Consider the following 21,454-nt stretch of genomic DNA (forward strand, 5'->3'; position numbering starts at 1 on the left):
ACACAACTGATGCCACAACTGGTCAGTTGTCATCAGTTGTTCAGCATTCGGCCTCCCTTAGCTCTGAATGCCAGACAGGGTAATGCAGCAAGATACGTTCCCCCATCCGGAATGTCTTACCATTAGGCGTTCAACTTGAGATGTCGGATGAATGTGAACTGTCCCGTTTGAATGAATGGGTTCAGTTCTACCATCAGTTTCGCTCCAATGCACTCCAGAGTGAAACACTGCCGGACAACTGATATATGTGAAGGGGGCCTATTACAAAACAGCTGCTAAGGTAGATGATCAATGTGGATGCTGAATGAGAATATGGTCAGGTAAGAATGTAGAGATGAGGTAATCAGATCAGTAGTACACTAGCAAAAGTGCTGCCCCATAACTTGCCCTTTTAAAACATCCAAGCTTTCTATCATGGCAGTATAAGTGTAGTTTCTCTCCAGATACCCAAGAAATCAGTCAGAGCTCAGAGAATCTGTAGGAAACCTTTTTTCTTGTGGCTGCTCTCCTATAACCCCAATCATTCCAGAGATCATATATTTAGTAACAAGGCAAACAGGTCTGAGCTTAGTTTTATAACACTCTATGACGTCCATGACCTGAACACACATACCAGCTGTAGAAACCAAAATTACGAAGATCTGCTCAAGAGAATGTGGTTACATCTAACATCTAAAGGTATCGTCACAATGTCAGAATTGTATCTGCTTTGATTAAAGAAGCATTTTAGTAAGTACCTGGAAGACAGTAATGGACATGCTTAGGAAGGATCTGCGCTTGTCTTGGGGCTAAATGGCTATGTTGTGAGATTACCATAACACTGTGGCTAGCTTTTTGTGAACTTGTATTTCCTGTCTTTTGAGTTTTCTTTTTTGCCTACAAATCCCATAATTCCATTTTCCTCCCACACATCAGCCACCCACTGAAACATAAATGAGCTGCATCCATTCAAAAGACCTGTGGTTTTCAATCAGCTGTTGCATTAGTTGCAGATTGATTTCTCTCCCACCAAGCGATCGCTCCACCCACTGAAGCAGACAGGCTCCCTGTCATCAGCTGACTAGTGAGTCAGGTTTCGGCCACATTGAAACCCGGGAAAAATCTGAGACAACAGTCATTTTGTATGCTGTTAAAAATAAATATTGGGGTGAAAATCACATAAGAATTGTGAGAAAACTGTCACACACAGGTACAGACATTATATTATGAACTACACTAACTTTACAGCCCCTGTAGCATAGTCAAATAAAAAAAATTAATGGAATATCTCTTTAAAGCTGTATCTTTTTGTCTGCTCAAATCAACAAATAAACAGACACTTTGGACCCCATTAAATTAATGCAACCTGTATGAATGGGATCGTCCATTGTACATTGGACTGTTTGGCGCCAGTTTTTGACCACTAACATAGTTAGTACGGTCGAAAAGACATATGTCCATCAAGTTCAACCAGGGAATTAAGGGGTAGGGGTGTGGCGCGATATTGGGGAAGGGATGGGATTTTATATTTCTTCATAAGCATTAATGTTATTTTGTTCCATAAATGTATCTAATCCTGTTTTAAAGCTGTTAATTGTTCCTACTGTGACCAGTTCCTGAGGTAGACCGTTCCATAAATTCACAGTCCTCACGGTAAAGAAGGCGTGTCGCCCCTTGAGACTAAACATGTACAATAATGGAGAAGAGCAGCACTCCAGTGGTGGATGCCAACGATTTAGGTCCTGACCCAGGATCTGTGCTTATATAGGTGAAGGAATAGCTACAGTACTCCAGAAAATAAAGCAAACACTTGTGATTTTATTCCCATCTTTTCAGCTCATATCTTAAACCTTTTCTTTTAAGCAACATGTCTAGCATGTTTTTACTTGAGTAGCGATGCAAGGTACTGCAGTGTTGTCCCATTCAAGTTAAGAGTGCCACGATGCAGTACCTTGCATCACAAGGAATTTATCTTTTCCTGCTCCATTGCAGAGTGTCCAAATTTTCGGGTGTTTGGTGCAACAGTTTTTGTGCAATTTTGTCCTTCTGTGCAGGTTCAGTATTACTATCGTTTAAGGCTTCTTTCACACTGCTGTTAGGACACGGCAGCGTAATGTCTGTCGGGGGAGCCTAGAGAATAGCAGGAGAACTTGACAGGGAGCAACGGCAGTCAGAGTCACGTCAAACATTTTGATCTGTTGGGCCTGGGTGCAACCAAGCAACCAGGGTTCTAGAGACCACTAGGATCGGGGAGATCAGCAGCCCTGCCCCATTTGGGAGCATGGAGTTGAGTGCAGTATCTACACAGGGCAGAGCTAAGATTTCTGCTATATATGTATACATAGATATGTTGCTTTATATCATGCTGTCTTGATGTGTTCAAATAAAATGACAGAACTACAAACCACATGCATATGGCATAAAAAGCTATAACCTCCAATTTAAATTTTCCTTCATAATCTGGTCCCCCAATCCCTGGGCATGCACTATTAGGCTATGTTCACACCCCCGAATGACCGCATGGAAAACCTCCGTGCAGACATTCTGCAGACATGCTGGCGTTAGGACCGCATAGGAATACATTCCGTGTGCAGTCCGCAGAAAGAATGGACGGGTTCATTCTTTCTGCAGACACCAGAATCGGAATTTCCAGGCCACAAACACGTAGCGCACAAATTATGTGCACAGTGCAGCAGAATCCCATTGAATTCAATAGGACTCCACTGCTGCGGAATCTCTGTGCTGAATTCCAATGCAGAATTCCATGCGGAACATAGCCTAAGAATGTGTATTTTGGTCAAGAAAATCGACAAACTTTTTGTGTAAATAGAAGTATTATCCATAGACAATGTGTGGCCACAAAAGAAAACACACAACTCATTACGTCACAGACCACAAAAACATTGGCACAGGATCCATATAGCAAAGGGTAGTATATTAATAAGAGCAATTCTTGAACAATACCCTTAAAGCAAAATGGTCACCCCCTTCACACACACTAAACCCAATACACCGGGTTATAGTGCGGGTAAACGGGAGCAGGTCCCTGGCTCATATAAAGTTCCTGCAGTCCAGTGCCCAGTCCCTCTGAAGATCCTCTTCTGTCTTCGGTGAATTGCGCGTTGGAGGCGGGCCTGCCGGCTGGATTTGAATATTTATGGGCGGTTGTCATGTGAGCGCTCAGTAGACACAGGCGCTCAAGTGACAAGTGCCCATGAATATTCAAATCCATCCGGTGGGCCCGCCTCCAGCACGCAATTCACCGAAGACAGAAGAGGATCTTCAGAGGGACTGGGCGCCGGACTGCAGGAACTTATGGGGACCCTGCATCGGTCTCCCTTTCACTCGCACTATAACCCGGTGTATTGGGTTTAGTGTGGGTGAACAGGTAACCCTTTTCCTTTAAAAGGGTTGTCCAGGTTCACAATAAGATATACTCATATACCTTGGTTCTCCACAGCTGCTTTTCTAGCATGTTCCAGTCTCCCAGGATAGGTTTGTGGCCAGGCTGTACTAAAAAAAGCTATACTCAGCTGCCACTCTCTTCCCTTCAGATACCCACTCTGTAAATTATCGCCTCAGCCAGTATCTAAGCAGTCATGTCCCTGTGCCAATATGGAGACCATGAGGTGGTAGTGGTGGTCACCATAGACTGGGCACCATCAGAAGAGCAGTTCAGGCAAGCGCTAAACAACCTCTTTGAAGGCAGGAAACCCAACAGAATTTCATTTAAAAAAAGGATACTTTATGTTGCTATTCCTACCTTCAGCTATGTAGTATACATTTCTATTGGTCTGAACAATCATTTAGTATCACAGACTATTAACTATAGTCAGTCAGTTGGTTAATGAAGGTTATTTCTATGTCAACCTTAGTAATACTTTCTAAACACATTACCATATGACTATGCTGTGCATTCTTACAAGAAATCCACACTATTATTTTACATAACAAAATGACCTCAAAGTGTAGAATTACACCTAAAAGGCAAAAACAGAAGCTTTGCAGATAAAGCTTACAGCAAAAACCAGCCAGGCAGCATTCCCATCTGTCCCCCAGGAGGGCACAATCAGCTACCAGGAACAATGTGACTGTGATGGAGTCTGTGCAAGCATTTACTGCTGTTTTCACAGGAGAAGCACTGTCGTAACACAGGAATGGTCATATACTGTACGCAGGCAGTCATTTATCTACCAGAATTTGCTTCAGTAAGGTCGAAAGATTACATTACACTGGTTGATGACAGAGGGCAACTTCTTGAAGTGTGAAGAAATACCTGGAAAAGGAATGAAAAGGCATCTCCAATACTAACATTTTCTGCTTCACATATCTGTAGCTAGCAGCTCTGAATGATCACGTACAGTCACAAGACTAGTAGATACAGCAGGAAGAAAATAGAAAACATACAACTAGAGCTGCAACAAATGATTAATTGCACAATCAATTCTTTAAATTAATCGATGAATCAGAGAAAAATGGCAAAGTGACCAAAAAATGGGTTTTTATGTATATATAAAAATATGCATAGTAGGCAAATAAAAACAAGTGACCAAGGTTTTTTAATGTTTCCCCAGCGCCCCTAATCCTTGCAACCATGTTTCCCAACCAGGCTGCCTCCAGCTGTGGCAAAACTACAACTCCTAGGAAGCCCGGACAGCCAAAGGCATGCTGGGAGTTGTAGTTTTGTAACAGCTGGAGGCACCCTGGTTGGGACTTGGCACTGACTTGGCATTTAAAAGCAAACAGTCACCTCTGTGCGAGGTACAAAGGTGCAGGCACCATCAGTTAGGGCATAATGTTATCTAAGAGAGGTCCTTTTCCTTACTTTGCCCATGGTTTGTGAAATGATATTCATACTGTCTTGTAATGATGGTGAATAGCTTGAGGGGCTGGCCAACTCTCGCAGCAGCAGGCCTCCACCCTGCCCTAACCCGCTCCCAGCCTGTACATCAATCATGCGTGACCAGTAAAGTAAGGAAAAGGACCTTCTCTTAGATCGCATTATGCCCATACAGAGGTGAGGATGGCACTGCGCTCCGCCCCCAGGCCGGCCAACTCCTGGAAGCAAATATGAAGTAACCGTGCTGTGATTCCATACTACCCGCCAGGAGTTCTGATTGGTCCCCACAGATTGACCAATCAGAGCTCCTGGGGGGTAATATGTCATCACAGCACTGTAACTTCATATTCCCGACCTGGGAGCAGGCCGGTGAGCAGGCGAAGCACAGTGCGGCCCGCAAAACTGCAACGCTGATCCAAAAATTTTTATACAAATGTCATAAAGCCATAACGAATTGGAGCTCGATGATGGGATTCATTGACAACAAAAGCAGTTATTGATTTTTACCGATAATGTGTTTTATCGGTCCAGCCCTATTTGCAACATTCGATTGATAGTTAACAGGTTAATTGTACCATTAATTTTTAGATTATTGCAGAAAATCTTACATAGTAGGGATCATATAGACTGATTCTGTATGCCACTGTATATGGTTGGTGCCTAATGTATAGGTATCCAACCATTAGGAAAAAGGAAAGTGGACTTCCGGCTCCCGACTCAGGGTAAAATCCAATTTTTATTCCAAAGAATAAAAAAATCCAAGTGCAGCAAACACAAAAAAATGCATTTAAACTTGTTAACAAGTCTAAGTCATGGTGGCCATGACTAAGACTTGTTAACACGTCGAAATGCGTTGGTGCGTTTCGTTTGTGTGTTTTTATTCTATTTTTGTTTTTGCTGCACTTGGATTTTAACTCTTTGGAATCAAAATTGGATTTTACCCTGAGTGGGGAGCCTGAAGTCCACCTTCATTTTTCATGATTGATTCACCTGAGGACCCAGCCTCAGTGTTTGTCTCAGAGCTTCCACGAGGAGAAGTTGTGCTGGATACCGGGACATTTAAATTCTATGGTGAGCTGATCCAATTTCTTTACTACATTGTTTATCCAACCATTAGGCCTCATACAAATGTCTATTCTGTGCGAATGCACATGTATGATGGTGTAAAGATTGCCTTATGGGACTTTAAAAGCAACACCACAGTAATGTGAGGTATGTGAAAGGGAACAATGAAAATACAGTCCATTTTGTAAGTAGTATGTAAGAAGTATATAATAGAGCAGGAGGTGTTAAGTAGATTGATGTACATATTTGAAAGAAAAGATGTAGTATGGCTTATTATTTATTAATCTACATCTCTGCTCATTCTGGGCTTAGGAGTCAAGAGGGTGGTCCTCATTAGGTGGTCCTGCTGACAGCCCTCTCATGCAAATTGGTCCTCTGGTTAGGTGCCCAGACCTCTCCTCTCAGTTATGATTGACAGCTTCAGTATTCTCCTTAATGGATGGTTGATCACAGATGAGCGGAGAGGGCCCAAAGCTCAATACAGCGAGCTCTGTGCACACCTTACCAAAAGTGCTTTCTTCCCGGAGACTTCCAATGGTGGCTGTGACATCAGGTATTATTACATTCCTCTCCCCTCCAGTGTTTCTATCAACACTTTCATAATGAATAAAAATGTATCCCATTTATGATGTTATGACATCTCACCAGGATATAACAACTTTATTATGGGAGTTCTACTTCTAGGACCCCACTAATTTATACAATAAAGGGTCTGAGATCCCCTCAGCTTCTCTGCAAAGTGTATCATCCTCTACCTTTTGTGAAGAGAAGGAGAAGTTTCCACTTAGTATTCCAAAAACTGCCAGAAAAAAAAACCGCCAGTGCAGATTTTGAGCCAAAGCCAGAAGTGTATTCAAAAGGAATAGGACATATAAAAGAAGGACTTATACTTGTCCTCCCAAATGGATCAACTTCTGACTTTGACTCAAAAACTGCAGTGGCAGTATTCCAAAAACGGACAGAAAAAAAACCAAGTGGAAACTTAGCCTAAAAGGGGTTATCCAGCTTTAGAAAATTAGAGTGGATTCCTTTAAAAAAACTTCCCCAAATTTGTCTGCAGGTTGGATGTGGTTTGCAGCTCAGTTCCATTGAAGTGAATGGAGCCAAGTTGTAATACTACACACAAACTGGACAGGTGTGGTGCTGTTTTGGAAGAAAGTGGCTCTGTTTTTCTATTACTTGATAACCCTGTTAACTAGGATGCAATGGGAGTTAATAAATTAGGTGCTGTAATGGTGACCATACACCTTTAATATATTTGTTTGGCCAACAGCTGTCTTTCACATTCACTTCATACATAAGAATGCTCGGCTGCGGATCTGAGTGTTTCAAATAGGGAGAGGAGAGGTAAGCCATTGCCAGATTCCTCTGGAGACAGTTTAGCTCCCTAAGAACTGCAGGCCCCCATACAAGTGAAATTGTGGGCTAAAATTGTAAAAGTATGAGTGATGGATCAAGATAGGTCTGCTGTTTAGACTCTAAATATTCTATTGTCTATTTCTTACTCTGAAATGCTTGGGCGTTTTTAGAGAAATGATAGTGTAAGTAGCCATGGGAGATGGCTCTGAGTAACAAATCTCTCCCTTTCTTGGTATAGTAATAGACATCACTCCGAGCAGCCGCCCTAATGACTTAATTACCCGGCTGCTGCATTTTTTAATTCTGTCACACTCCCTGCATCTATTTAATGCTTACAAGTAATGAAGGTGGAAGGATGGCACTACAGGGACAGCTACTAGTAGAAATGAGGAGGATAGAGGGTCACTGTAGCAGAGTAGCGAGGTAGTGTCTATGTATTGTGTGGTCCGGAGGTGCTAGGAGGAAACGTAGACCAAATAGAACAATAAATAAAAGGTACATTCTGCTCAATACAAAGTCTCCTACACTCACCGTTCCACTGACGGCTTTACACTGCACACTACAAAGACTCCTGCACTCGCCGTTTTACCGACTGCTTCACACTCCAATCGTGGACATCTCAAACACGCCTGCAACGACTGCGTGGGGTGCTCAGAGGCGACTGCCAGCGGTTTCGCGCAGTTGTGCGAAACCGGCGACAGTAGCCTCTGAGCGCCCCAGGCAGTTGCTGCAGCTGCGTCTGAGATGTCCACGATTGGAGTGTGAAGCAGTCGGTAAAACGGCGAGTGCAGGAGTCTTTGTAGTGTGCAGCACGTACCTTTATTTATTGATCTGTTTAATGCTGCCCACTGTTTGAGCAGCATAAAATAGGTGACTGGTTTCCTTTAACTGAGCAAACCCTAAGGATACCTTTGACTTCTGTTGGGGTCATGCTTCTGTACAAGTACCAAAAGCTACACTTCTCTTGCTGTCAAAGAGACCAAAATCTTGCTTAAACAGAACCCAGTTCCAGTGTGAACACTCTTTTTAATGCACAGTGCCACAGAGACAGGTTTATCATGGAGCATTTCTCACTCTAAGTCATTTGTGCCTACTTTGTATACACAGCTTAGGAAGGTTTGCAGCAATTGACTTCTCTCTGCCTACAGTTGTTCTCTGCTTCCCCACATGCCTCCTCAATGATTAAGTCACTCATGATCAATGTGAACATCTCTTTTGAAGTGACTTTTGAGTTTAAGAATCTAACAAACAAATAAAGTCTGTGTGTAGTGCCTCTGAAAGAAGAGTGTTAAGTGAAGCTGAGGGAAGAGGGTGCTCAGGGCAAAGTACTTGCACAAGGAACACAGCATGTCAGGCCTGGAGAAGAAGTAACTTCTTTGGTGTAATGTATAATGAAAGAATCGTGTATTTTTGTTTAACAGTCTATTCTACATTGTCTACAGGCAACAGCTTTGATTTGTAACTCTTGCAGTCTATTATTCCAGTGCAGCTGGTTCCCTGCAAAAGAGATGTTACAGTTTCTATTCTAAATCATAAATCATGAAGCCATTGATGTGACTGTTTTCGACAGTAGCTGTATGATAACTCTGAAGCAAAAATATTTTCTAATGCAAAAAAGGTTTATTCAATATGAAATACTGCCAGTGTTTATTTCTGTGCAAGGGAGAAAAATATGTGCATTTACATATGCCCCTTGTAATGCCGCCACATACAGGTGTAGTACAGTACAATGCTCCAAGCTAAATTCTGCAATAACCTGATGAGGCAGTGGATCAGCTCTATCTTTTTAACATTGCATGTGCTTTATGTATGTCTTTTTCTTCCATATAACAATAACTTTACGTCTGAGCATAACATATGGAAGTGTGTGCTGCTATGTTGATACCAAAGGGTTTAATGGAAAAGTGTCATATGTTTACTCCCGCACTAACCACAGGTACTGACAGATAGTGCGGGGGACGCTGATTCATGTGATCCCTACCTTGCCCGGATCCGTCTGGCCGTTCGCCCGCAATCTTAGTTTTTCAATATATATGCAAATGTGGCTGTAACTGGCACGGGTGGGGTTTTCAGAAGCCTAGTGGCACTGTGACGTCTGTGCTGCCAATCCGCTTATGAATATTCATCCCCCCTCCCTCTGGCTCTCCCTCTCCCCGACGCTCCTAACTGGTCTTCACTACGCATGTGCAGCTTCCTGAGCAGTGAAGACTACTTAGGAGAGGTGGGGAGAGCCAGAGGGAGGGGGGATGAATATTCATAAGCGGACGGCACTGCGCACGGGCAGCGCAGATGTCACAGTGCCACTAGGCGCCTGATAACCCCACCCATGCAAGTTACAGCCACATTTGCATATATAGAAAAACTAACATTGCGGGCGAACGGCTGGACAGATCCGGGCAGGGTAGGGATCATATGAATCAGTGTCCCCCGCACTATCCGTCAGTACCTGTGGCGAGTGCAGAAGTGAACATGTGACCGTTTTCCTTTAACATGTCATCTGTAGTGATAACATTGCACTCAACAGGGAACAGGTGTCAACAAACCTAAAAAACATAAGGCTTGATACTTACAATATTCTGCAGTAAGTACTTCTGCTAGGGGTCTGGTACAATGCCACGAACAGCAGAGAATGGAAACAGCTTGGTCTCATAGTGGCCATTAATGAAGTACCTGGTAGCTGTGTTCCCACTGAAGCATGGCTTGCTGTTCTGGGGACCGTGGCTGTGTCATGGCCAGTGGTATTTTTGTACCAATTAGGGAACCTGTTGTAGGTGTTCCAAGGGGTGCGTTCTTCCAGAAAAACTCTGTCTGAAATCTTAGCTATAGGAAGAAAGCACTCCTTACGGCACTGCGGGCACTCCGCAATGGGAGGTACCTGGATGTGGACTTCTTTTTTATTGGTACTTGCTTAAGAATAACTGGTGGGGCTCAGGCCAAGAAAAATGTCCAGCAATATTGCATATGTGTAATAGAGGAAAAGGAAAAAAGCCGGCCACTCACCAATAAGTTTCTTTCTTCAGGCTTTATTCATGCCTAAAATACTCACATTACAAGGGGGAGGCGATACAGGGAAGAGCACTTCTTGGTGAGTGGCCGGCTTTTTTCCTTTTTCTCTATTACACATATGCGATCTGTCTGAAATCTGCCTATAAAATAGTACCTCATCGAAATGCATTGCAACAGTTACAATTGTTTATTAATCAAAGCCTAACACCATGTGCAGAGCCCTGTGTAAAGTTTTCATGCTTTCAGGCTTGTCACCTGTTCTCTGATAAGTGCAATGCTACTGACATATTAAACTCACTAGTATTACTGTAGAGGTGTCCACTCCCTTTTCTTCTCCCCTAGAATAAATACAGTACAGCCTCCCAGTTTCCGGAGAAACCCTTAGCATAGTAAAAAAAAAAAAAAAAAAAAGGATAAGTACAGTCTCTTTTGCTACAAACTGAATTTCCTCTTTATGTCAGCACAAACCTCTCAGGCTTGCCTCATCCTTATTGCCTTTAATTGCTCTCCTGCACCAGATAGTGTTTCTGTTTTTTTCTTTTTTTTTTCACCAGTTTCTTTCCAGTTTTTGTTATTTTCCCTTAATTGCCCAGTTGTACGCATAAAGATTGCATTATAGTTGATTACTTGTGGTTTTAAATGATAAATAAATAAATACTCTACTGCTAAAACTCTAAAATGTCACCTAACCTGAATGTGTGAATGTACCCTTAGGGGATGATCACTTTGCATTGGAGGCTCTGTTTAGGGCCTTCATCCATTCAAAGGGGTACTCCACTGGCCAGCGTTCGGAAGTAAAAATTCCAAAATGTGTTTTGGAGATGTCGGGGTCTGTCACGCCCCTCGTGGCATCACGGCCACGCCCCCTCAACGCAAGTCTATGGGATGGGGCATGACGTCCGTCACGCCCCCTCCCATAGACTTGCATTTAGGGGCGTGGCCATGATGCAACGAGGGGCGTGACCGACCCCCGCAGCATAAAAACAGGAAACGCTGGCCAGTGGAGTACCCCTTTAAAAGGAATTTGTCACCAGCTTTATGCAGCTCTAAGGGGAAGCATAAACCCGGTGATAGGGATCCCTAATAAAAGGCTATCTTACTTTTTATTTTAGGTGCAGCTTAAATGGTACCTCTCATCAAATAAACTTTTGATATATTTTAGATTAATGAATGTTGAATAACTTTCCAATAGCATGTTAATGAAAAATATGCTTCTTTCTATTGTATTTTTCCCGATCAGTCCTGTCAGCAAGCATTTCTGACTCATGTTGGAGTCCTAAACACTCAGAGCTGCCAGCCTGCTTTGTTCACAGCCAAACAGGCTGTGAACAAAGCAGGCTGGTAGCTCTGAGTGTTCTCCTTTGTGAACAAAGCAGACTGGCAGCTCGTAGTGTTTAGGACTCCAGCATGAGTCAGAAATGCTTGCTGCCAGGACTGGTAGGGAGACCACTAGTGGTCATTTCTTCAAAGTGGAAAATTAAATAGAAAGAAGCATATTTTTTAATAACATGCAATTGTAAAGTTATTCTGCATACATTAATCAAACGTTTTTTGATGAGAGGTACCCTTTAAGAATACTGCATTTAAATTTACTTCTCATGTACTTTAATGGAGCAGAACTGCCATAGCAAAAACAAACAAAAACATCTAAGAGTGGTGCTGCTTTTTTTAAATAAAATAAATCAAACCTTTTAAACCTAAAACATCATGATTTTAGAGGTTAAAACAAGATGAATATACTTACTCTTCATGACGCAAGTCGTTGATTGTTCGGTCCAATGAGATCATGTCACTGGCAACCATGTTAAATCCAAATTCTTTAATGCTGGCCTGGACGGACTCTTTGTAGTCGGACCCCAAAATGAATGCCTTTCCTCCTTCTCCTGGTCCACCAACAACACCCTGGGGTTCAGGTTCTTTAGGTTCGAAATTGCCCAGAACTCCCTGCCGAAGCACTGGATATGGATAAACATGTTTCTGGGGCTTAAAGGTAAGAAACTGCCGCTGCATAACGTTTTGCTGATTATTAACTTTCCCATCCAGGCGGTCCTGATCATTTTGGATTTTGTTCTTCCTGCGGATAGACTCAAGGTCTACTTCTACACCCTCCACACGGGGCCATGGCACAACAGGCTGGAATTCATTTTTCGGGGCTAAGTCATTTTCTAATTTTCCAGGCTGGGGGAAATTTGCATTCTCTTCCTGCAAAGAAAAATTATATAATAATTACGTTTTTGAAAAAATAATTTGTTATTAAAAAATAATAAACACCACCAACAAGCAATTATAATTTATGCACGTGACAAAAATTTTTAGCTTTAAAACTATAACTGAAACACATGGGTTCTGTTCTACATGAGGCTTGTATTCATGGGTATGAGTAAGTACAGTATGTGTTTATTTGCAAATACTATTTAAATAAATAAAAAGGTCTCACAGATTTTATGAGGCTTTCAAGAAAATTAAAAGTCATAAAGGTTTTGAAATTGAAGAGCAAACTTCTCACCACTTTAGAGATTACACTAGGAAATAGCTTAATTAGTAGTGTGCTAATACAGTATTATCGGAGCCGCTCTCTTTACCATTGGGAGCAATTAGATAATGGCCACTAAGAACTACCCATGCTCTCAGGGGCCACAAGTCATCCCACACATTTGGAAAAAGGGGTCTATTATATTGAGAATTCCCTATTAAAGGGGTTTGACATAAGCAACTACAAACTGACTCGAGAGTGAAACCTGCATATAGCAATAATAAATAAAAACCTTACTTCCCCATTATTCTTTTGCCATGCTGGCGCCCCCTTTGGCGCTGCTGCATTGATGTCATTGAAGCCAATCACTGCCCTTGTCGGTCATGTGTTATACATGGGGGAAGAGACTGCTGGGACAGTGATTGTACACAGTAGGCCCAGCATGGGGCCCCAGGGGCAACAGCAGTTATTTTCTTTTAAAGGCACGTTCCAATAATTTTTTTTTAAATCCTGGAAAATCAGCTTAACAACTTTTTTCCCCACAATGAATATTTTGCAGTAAGTACGTAGAACGTAAAGCCCTGATGCAGGTAACTGTATAATATAGAGTTGTATACTTTGCCTATTGGATTCCAATGTATTTTAAAAAAGTAGAAATTATTATATATTTTTTTTATATAGTTAAAGGATAACTCCGGGATGTAACAACTTATCCCCTATCCTAAGGATAGGGGATAAGTGTTAGATCGCAAGGGGTCTGACCACTGGGGCCCTCCGCGATCTCCTGCATGGAGCCCCGGCTCCCTGCATGAAACGAGCATTTTCAACCACAGCACGAAGCTGTGGCCGACACACCCCCTCCATGCAGTTCTATGGCAGAGCCAGAGATTGCCTAAAGCAGCGCTCCAGCTCTCCCATAGAGCTGCATGGAGGGGGCGTGTTGGACGCTGCTTTGTGCTGCGGTCGACACGACCCATTCATGTTGAGAATCGGGGTGTTGTATGGAATATAGCGGGGGCCCCAGCGGTTGGACTCCCCCCCCCCCCCCCCCAGTTATCATTTAAGTACATGTTGTAATAAAGTATTACTAATTAAAAAAAAAGAAAAGAAGGATATGCCAACATCTAAACTTATGCCAAAGGAGGGAATTCATTATTTATGGTCTATGCTCTGTACAGGTTTGGAACACAAAAGTTGCAGTTATTTTGATGTTCATGTGACAAATTCATCAAATGTTGCACAGCACTTGATAAATTCGTCACATGGCTAAATCACCTCAGCATGGTGCCAGGTTAGATGCTTTCATAGGGCTGGTAAGAGTTAAAAGAGGTCATGTGTAACAAATTTGCGATTTTCCCCAAACAGTTGCACTTGATAAATCCCTAAATCACTGCAAAAAAAACGCTTTTAAAAGCAGTTCACAGTGTGATTATAATTCTAAATAAAAAATGTCTCACTAAAAAAGGCTACAACAATTTATGCGATAAAAAAAACAAAAACAACATGAACATGAAATGTTGGAGATTTTCTGGACTTTGCATTGAATAAACACGACAACAATGGTGCGATCATAGACGGACAGATGGTTATCTACTGTAATAGAATGTGCTATGAATTTTCAGTAGAATGCTTTAAGATTTTCTCTCCAGTTCGATTAGTTCATTCATTCAGATCTAGGATGTGTTCTCTTAGTGTTCCCTTTATTTTTTTGAGCAGTGTATATACGGTAATGTGCTGCACTGCAATAATACTTCTTTTAAGAGAAAGTCGTCACTAGTGTAAATCTGATTATATCACAGGTAAAGAACACGTGTAACTGGAGCTTGTTAAGGTGTAATGATCATATACCCAGAGTGTAAAGTTCCTAGAGGCGTCTTTGTAGCAACCACGTAGTAACACTTGTACACAAACCTATGGGGAATGAGCCATGGATAATAGCAGACAATGACCCTGAACAGCAGGTGCTTGAATGGCAGACCTCTGCACAGAACTATGATACCAGGCTAGTAATATGCTGTAAAACACACCCAACTGTGCAATCATAGGGAAATGATTGCACAGCTCAAGTGTAGTTAAGCAGTAAGCAATTGATCTGAGCACCTTATAGAGGAGATGAACAAAGTACAATTATATCCAGATAGTAGCAGACCTCTGAAGTATACTCTTTACTCCTCATCAGAAGTCACTCATTAAAAAGTGCTTGATTCTGCAGCGGCCATGATTAATATTAGCTGACCGAGCCCTGACTGGAATATATATATATATATATATATATATATATATATATATATAGATAGATAGACATACACACACACACACATACAGTCATGGCTGTAAATGTTGCCACCTCTGAAATATTTCAAGAAATTGAAATATTTCGCACAGAAAAGGAATGCAGTAACACAATTTGCTGTACATATTTTTTTTCCTTTGTGAGTATTAAAACTAAAATAAAAAAGGGAGGGAAAAAAGCAAATTGGACATAATGTCACACCAAACTCCAAAAATGGGCTGGACAAAATTATTGGCACCCCTAACTTTATATTTGGTTGCACACCCTTTGGAAAAATCAGTCGCTTTCTATAACCATCAATAAGCTTCTTACACCTCTCAGCCGGACTGTTGGGCCACTCTTCTTTTGCAAACTGCTGCAGGTCTCTCTTATTGGAAGGGCGCCTTTTCCCAACAGCAATTTTAAGATCTCTCCACAGGTGTTCAATGGGATTTAGATCTGGACTAATTGCTGGTCACTTCAGAACTCACCAGCGCTTTGGTGCCATCCATTTCTGGGTGCTTTTTGACATATGTTTGGGGTCATTGTCCTGCTGGACCATTGAACCTCCACCATATTTCACTGTAGGTACTGTGTTCTTTTCTTTGAAGGCCTCATTTCATTTTTCGGTAAACAGTAGAATGATGTGCTTCACCAAAAAGCTCTGTCTTGGTCTTATCTGTCCACAATACATTTTCTCAGAAGGATTTTGGCTTACTCAAGTTCATTTTGGCAAAATGTAGTCTTGCTTTTTTATGTCTCTGTGTCAGCAGTGGCGTCCTCCTGGGTCTCCTGCCATAGCGTTTCATTTTATTTAAATGCCGACGGATAGATTGCGCTGACACTGATGCTCCCTGAGTCTGCAGGACAGCTTGAATATCTTTGGAACTTGTTTGGGGCTGCTTATTCACCATCTGGACTATCCTGCGTTGACACCTTTCATCAATTTTTCTCTTCCGTCCACACCCAGGGAGATTAACTACAGTGTCATGGGTTGCAAACTTCTTGATAATGCAAATCTAGATCTCTGGAGATGGACTTGTAACCTTGAGATTGTTGATATTTTTCTACAATTTTGGTTCTCAAGTCCTCAGACAGTTCTCCTCTCCTCTTTTTGTTGTCCATGGTGCACACAAACAATGAAAAGACTAAGTGAACTTCTCTCCTTTTTATCTGCTTTCAGGTGTGATTTTTATATTGCCCACACCTGTTACTTGTCCCAGGTGAGTTTAAAGGAGCATCACATGCTTGAAACAATCTTATTTTTCCACAATTTTGAAAGGGTGACAATAATTTTGTTTAGTCCATTTTTGGAGTTTGGTGTGACATTATGTCCAATAAGCTTTTTTTCCTCCTTTTTTGGATTAGTTCCAATACACACAAAGGGAATAAACATGTGAATAGCAAAACATGTGTTACTGCAATCCTTTTCTCTGAGAAATACTTCATTTTCTTGAAAAGTTTCAGGGGTACCAACATTTACGGCCATGTCTGTATGTATCCTCTCTAATAGCTCAAACTGAACAAACACGATATAGTTTTCCACCAAACCTGGTGATCACCAAATAAAGTCTTGACATCTAGACTAGGTTTACACATAGCAAAAAGATCCCTAGAAAACTAGCTTCTTGAGCAAATAAAATGTACAATGAAAAAGTCACTACTTCATCTGTTGACTGAATAATGACTAATAACAGTCATAACTGTGCAACAGAAACAGGAAGATTCTGGTGAGAGATGGCACAGGCAGACTACTTTAAATAAGGTATGGACTTAAAGCAGTGTTTCCCAACCAGGGTGCCTCCAGCTGTTGCAAACCTACAACTCCCAGTATGCCCTACAACTCCCAACACTGACTTAAAGGGTACATTTCATCAAAAAATCTTTTGATATATTTTAGTTTAATGTATGCAGAATAACTTTCCAATTGCATGTTATTAAAAAAAAATATGCTTCTTTCTATTTAATTTTCCACTTTGAAAAAAATGACCACTAGAGGTCTCTCTACCAGTCCTGGCCGCAAGCCCTTTTTATAGATTTTGGACTCATGTTGAAGTCCTAAATCTCAGACTGCAGCCGGGACACAGACAAGCTCAGCACTGCTCCCTGCCTGTCAATCAGACATGCAGGAGCCAGCACTGTGCTCATAGCACAGCAGGGCATACTTCTGACTCTGCCTTACTGCATGCCCTGGTTAATATTACTCTCTGAGCTCTGATCTTTCTTCTCTCTGCACATGCAGTTTTAAACGGAGAGGAGAAGATTCAGAGCTGCAAGCTGAGCTTGTCTGTGTCCCGGCTGCAGTCTGAGATTTAGGACTCCAGCATGAGACTGAAATCTATAACAAAACAAAAAAAAGGCTTGCGGCCAGGACTGGTATGGAGACCTCTAGTCATTTTTTTCAAAGTGGAAAATTAAATGGAAAGAAGCACTTTTAATAACATGCAATTGGAAAGTTATTCTGCATACATTAATCTATAATATATCGAAAGTTTTTCTGATGAAAGGTACCCATTAAAGGGTCATCTGAATAAACTTTTGACATGTTGTCCAGAAATGTAAAAGATCTAGATCGCACAGGGTCTCACTTTTGAGATCTGATGTGATCGCAAGTCACAGCTCGGTGAAGTTCAGTTCTCACTTAAACTTGACCCTTTCATTTCATTAGACTATGGAGTGAAAAAGTCGGACGCCTTAACCGGACAGGGTGTGAAGAGCTCTGTCACAGATTTAAAACTCACGAGTGCTTGGGGTCTTAGGAGTGAGCTTAGGAGTGAGTCCCAGTAGAATGTAAACTTTTAGACATGGCTGGACAACAAGTTCAAGGGGTATTCCGGCCAAATACATCTTATCCCCTATCCAAAGGGACCCCCCCCACGATCTCAGTTCAGCACCCGCATTCTATGCGGGGCTGCGTCTTCAGTCTCCGGGACTGGAGACATGACGTCACGTCCCCTCGCATAGACAAGAACATGGGCGTGACGTCCCGTCTCCAGTACTGGAAACGAAGAGGTTTCCGATACTGGAGACACAGCCCCGCATAGAATGGGGGTGCTGCACAGAGATCGCGGGGGGTCCCAGCGGTGGGCACCCCGTGATCAGACATCTTATCCTCTATCCTTTGGATAGGGGATAAGATGTATTTGGCAGGCATAGCCCTTTTATTCAAATGACAGTAACCCTTTGACAACTAGCCATACCCATGCGATTACTGTCAGGCTTGCATTCCACCATAAATAGGCTTGCTAGGCAGATTTTTGCATGCATGTCGTTTTTTTCATTAGGCAGAAGAGAATGAGCTGTTGAGGACACCACTGGCAGTGGCTTTTCTTTAGAGGAAGAAAAAGAATGGGAAAGCTGAAATCTATCAATCATACTCCATTTTTTCTTTCCTGCAACATTTGCTGTCAGGTCCCTATGCACATAATGGTTGCCTGATCCAACCATGAAAAGCATGTTCGGCTGACTTTTATCTAATATGCGTGGACAGTTTATGGGCTAATGCAGGCAGACTATTGATAGTATGTGTCGTCATAGCATGGCTCAATGAGGAACAGTATACAAAATACTTCTAGGCTAAAAGACTCTCACAATATGGTGCTGAAGCATGCTCCAATTGTCTATGGTCACCTTGATAAAATTACCAAATTACTAGATTAACCTTTTAAACTATTTCTTCCATTCCCCCCCCCCCCCCCCCCCCAAAAAACAAAAACAAAAAAAAAACTAAGGATCTTTTTGCTTTAGAAAGGAAAAGAGCAGATAAGGTATATGTATAAAAACTGTCTTTAGCACAAGGTCGATGTTCGATACTCTACAAGTTTCATGACTTTTTAAATCCTGCAAAATAGATAACTTTGAAACAGCTTTTGAAAACTAAAAGTACAGAGTGATGTTTCATAGCACAAAGATAAATAACCGGTCAAAATTTTCAAATGTGAAGCAATTTGCAGTTTAAGCTTTAAGAAAGCTGTCCAGAACAATTTTATGAGCGTCTGTGTGCACAAAAAGCTTCCATATATTCTTCCACCTGCATTGTTCCATTTATAGGTTTAACTGAAAACATTTTATTGTAGACAATAATCGAGACCAACTGCAGCGAGCAGGAGGAATGCAGGATTTAGAATACGCTGCTATCTGGCATCTCCGCGCCGAAGGGAAGATGTCCTTAATTAAACTTAGGGGAAATTAAATCTTACAATACAAACCCAGAATAATAAATATTTAAAGAAAAGTTAGATCAGGATGAAAAGTGAAGACAACTTGGCAATTCTTTGTTTAAAAAAATATTAATTATGAACATTAATATTAATCACAAGAGATTGCAGTTTACAGTCATTAAACAAATTATAGCTGGCAAGTGAACTAGGGGTATTTAATTAATAGCAAATTTTGACATGTTTATCTGATTATGTCTAAAAGTCCTGAATAAGCAGCAGGTACATTGGCATGTGTGGCTATCTCTCCATTATAAAAATAATTACCCATAGGCTTCTGTAAGGAAAGAGAGCATGATATCATTTCTCACAGATTCTGTATTAAAACAGTGGTACACGGAGGAATACAGTATGAGTCCATGGTAGATGGTTGGCCCATAAGAGCGCTGATCTAGTAGACTGGTGCTTTTTAAAGGAGAAGTAGCACACTGAAACACTTATGCCCTATTGAAAGCATAGGGGATAAATTTTAGATCGTGGGGGGTCCGACCGCTGGGACCCTCTGAGATCCCCATGTACGGGCCCCTGCTCTCTCCCGGAATGGCGCTTCACGACTCTCACACAAAATGGCAGCCGACACGCCCCTCCATATAACTAACTCTATGGGAGAGCCGAAGAGGCCTATGATATGGAATTGGTGACCAGATTTCCAAAAAAAGAAACCTTTTCAAACAAAGGAGCAATGACTGTGTGAATGAAGAAGACGCAGTGCTGGCATAGCACAGCATTCCCTGCACTATTTTTAAACTTTTAAGGGAGCACAGGGCGGTGCTGTATCCTCATCATTGTCATGTTCAGTAGGGGTCCCAGAGGATGGACTCCCACCAATCCTAAGGTAATGGCATAGCCCTTTATTTAACTGAAAAAACCATTTAATGACACAAACCGTATGGATCAAAAACTGCATGTGTGATAGAAAGGAAAAGAGAAGAAGTATCAGGTTTTTTCTTATTTTGTTTCCCTTCTTTTTCCATCCATTTTTGAGTTTGGCTCCATAAACTGCCACAAATAATTACATGTGTGAATCCAGCATAAAAATCTAAGTAACTCTTGACAAGACCTCATGGCCTCAGTAACAAAAATAAACCAAACAAGACAATACTGGGATCAAGCCCATAAAGCAAGGAGCTTTGAGGGAGTAAAAAGAAACATTACAGCATTAAAACATACTTATCTCTAAATGCAGCAGATCTGCACAAATTCTGACACGGCAGGAAACTTGGATGTAGCTGTGCAGATTTCAAAGAGGCAGTGTGTTGGCGTTCAGCAGAATATCGCCAGTGTGGGCGAAACGGTCTGCGGCTGATTCTGCATCCACATGCTACAGTCACCTGCAGCTGCCGGCTCCTTACAAATGAACACTAATGAGTTCATCACTTACATACTGTGGATACTGCAAGTCAGGAAGTTTAGAGAAGCAGTGAATGAAGCAGTACAGAATCTACTACATAGAAGGCCTTGTTGTGTTGTCAGGTATCTGCAGCAAGCAAACAGGTCAACTGGGTTTTGTGGTTTTAATTCAGTACCTATTACCTCCCCTTATAACCCTAGACCGTGTTATTATACTTTGCATTAAAATGTAATAATACATTTACATCCATTTTTATACCTTAAAAAGGAGGTACTGACAGCTTGTTCACCCACACTAAACCCAACACTGTGACCCCTCGACCTACGATGGCCCCGACATACGATAATTTCAACATGCGTTGGCCTCTCATACGATGCTTTTTTATGTCGGGGCCATCGCATAAACGGCTATCCGGCAGCACAGACTGCTTCAGCCATTTACGGTGCCCCGTGTGCTCCGGTGATGTCTCTTACCTGTCCTCGGGGCTCCGGCACGTCCTCTTCGGGATCCCCTGCATCGTCGGCGCTCTCCATCGTCGTCATCACGTCCATGCGCACGCCGTCCCGTCATCCAATAGGAGCGGCGTGCGTAGCGATGTGATGGCGGCGACTGAGAGCGCGGATGCCGGGGAAGCAGAGGCCGTGCCGGAGCGTCGGGGACACCCCGGGGACGCGGCGACATCCCCGGAACGGTGACGGTCCGGAGCGGCAGGGACAGGCGAGTACAACTTCCTCTAACAGTGGTCTACAACCTGCAGACCTCCAGATATTGCAAAACTGCAACACCCAGGATGCCCGGACAGCCAACTGGGTGTTGTAGTTTTGCAACATCTGGAGGTCCACTGGTTGTAGACCACTGTCCTATACTTTACATTGCACAGATCCCTCAACAT

General features: G+C 42.1%; 1 protein-coding gene across 8 annotated transcripts in view; it reads right to left on the reverse strand.

Annotated features, from left to right (window-relative positions):
* GALNT7 (polypeptide N-acetylgalactosaminyltransferase 7) overlaps positions 1–21,454 on the reverse strand; it is a 199,236-nt gene that overhangs the window by 113,842 nt on the left and 63,940 nt on the right. For all 8 annotated transcript variants that reach the window (XR_008889368.1, XM_056560797.1, XM_056560814.1 and 5 more), the window contains one exon: positions 11,994–12,451. Coding sequence is in view for 7 of the 8 variants with exons in the window: in XM_056560797.1 (XP_056416772.1) it covers positions 11,994–12,451 (458 nt within the window). In the remaining variant the exon portion in view is untranslated. The remainder of the gene's footprint in view (positions 1–11,993; positions 12,452–21,454) is intronic.

The sequence above is a fragment of the Hyla sarda genome, chromosome 1 (assembly GCF_029499605.1).
Source record: "Hyla sarda isolate aHylSar1 chromosome 1, aHylSar1.hap1, whole genome shotgun sequence".
In the NCBI taxonomy this organism is placed as follows: domain Eukaryota; kingdom Metazoa; phylum Chordata; class Amphibia; order Anura; family Hylidae; genus Hyla; species Hyla sarda.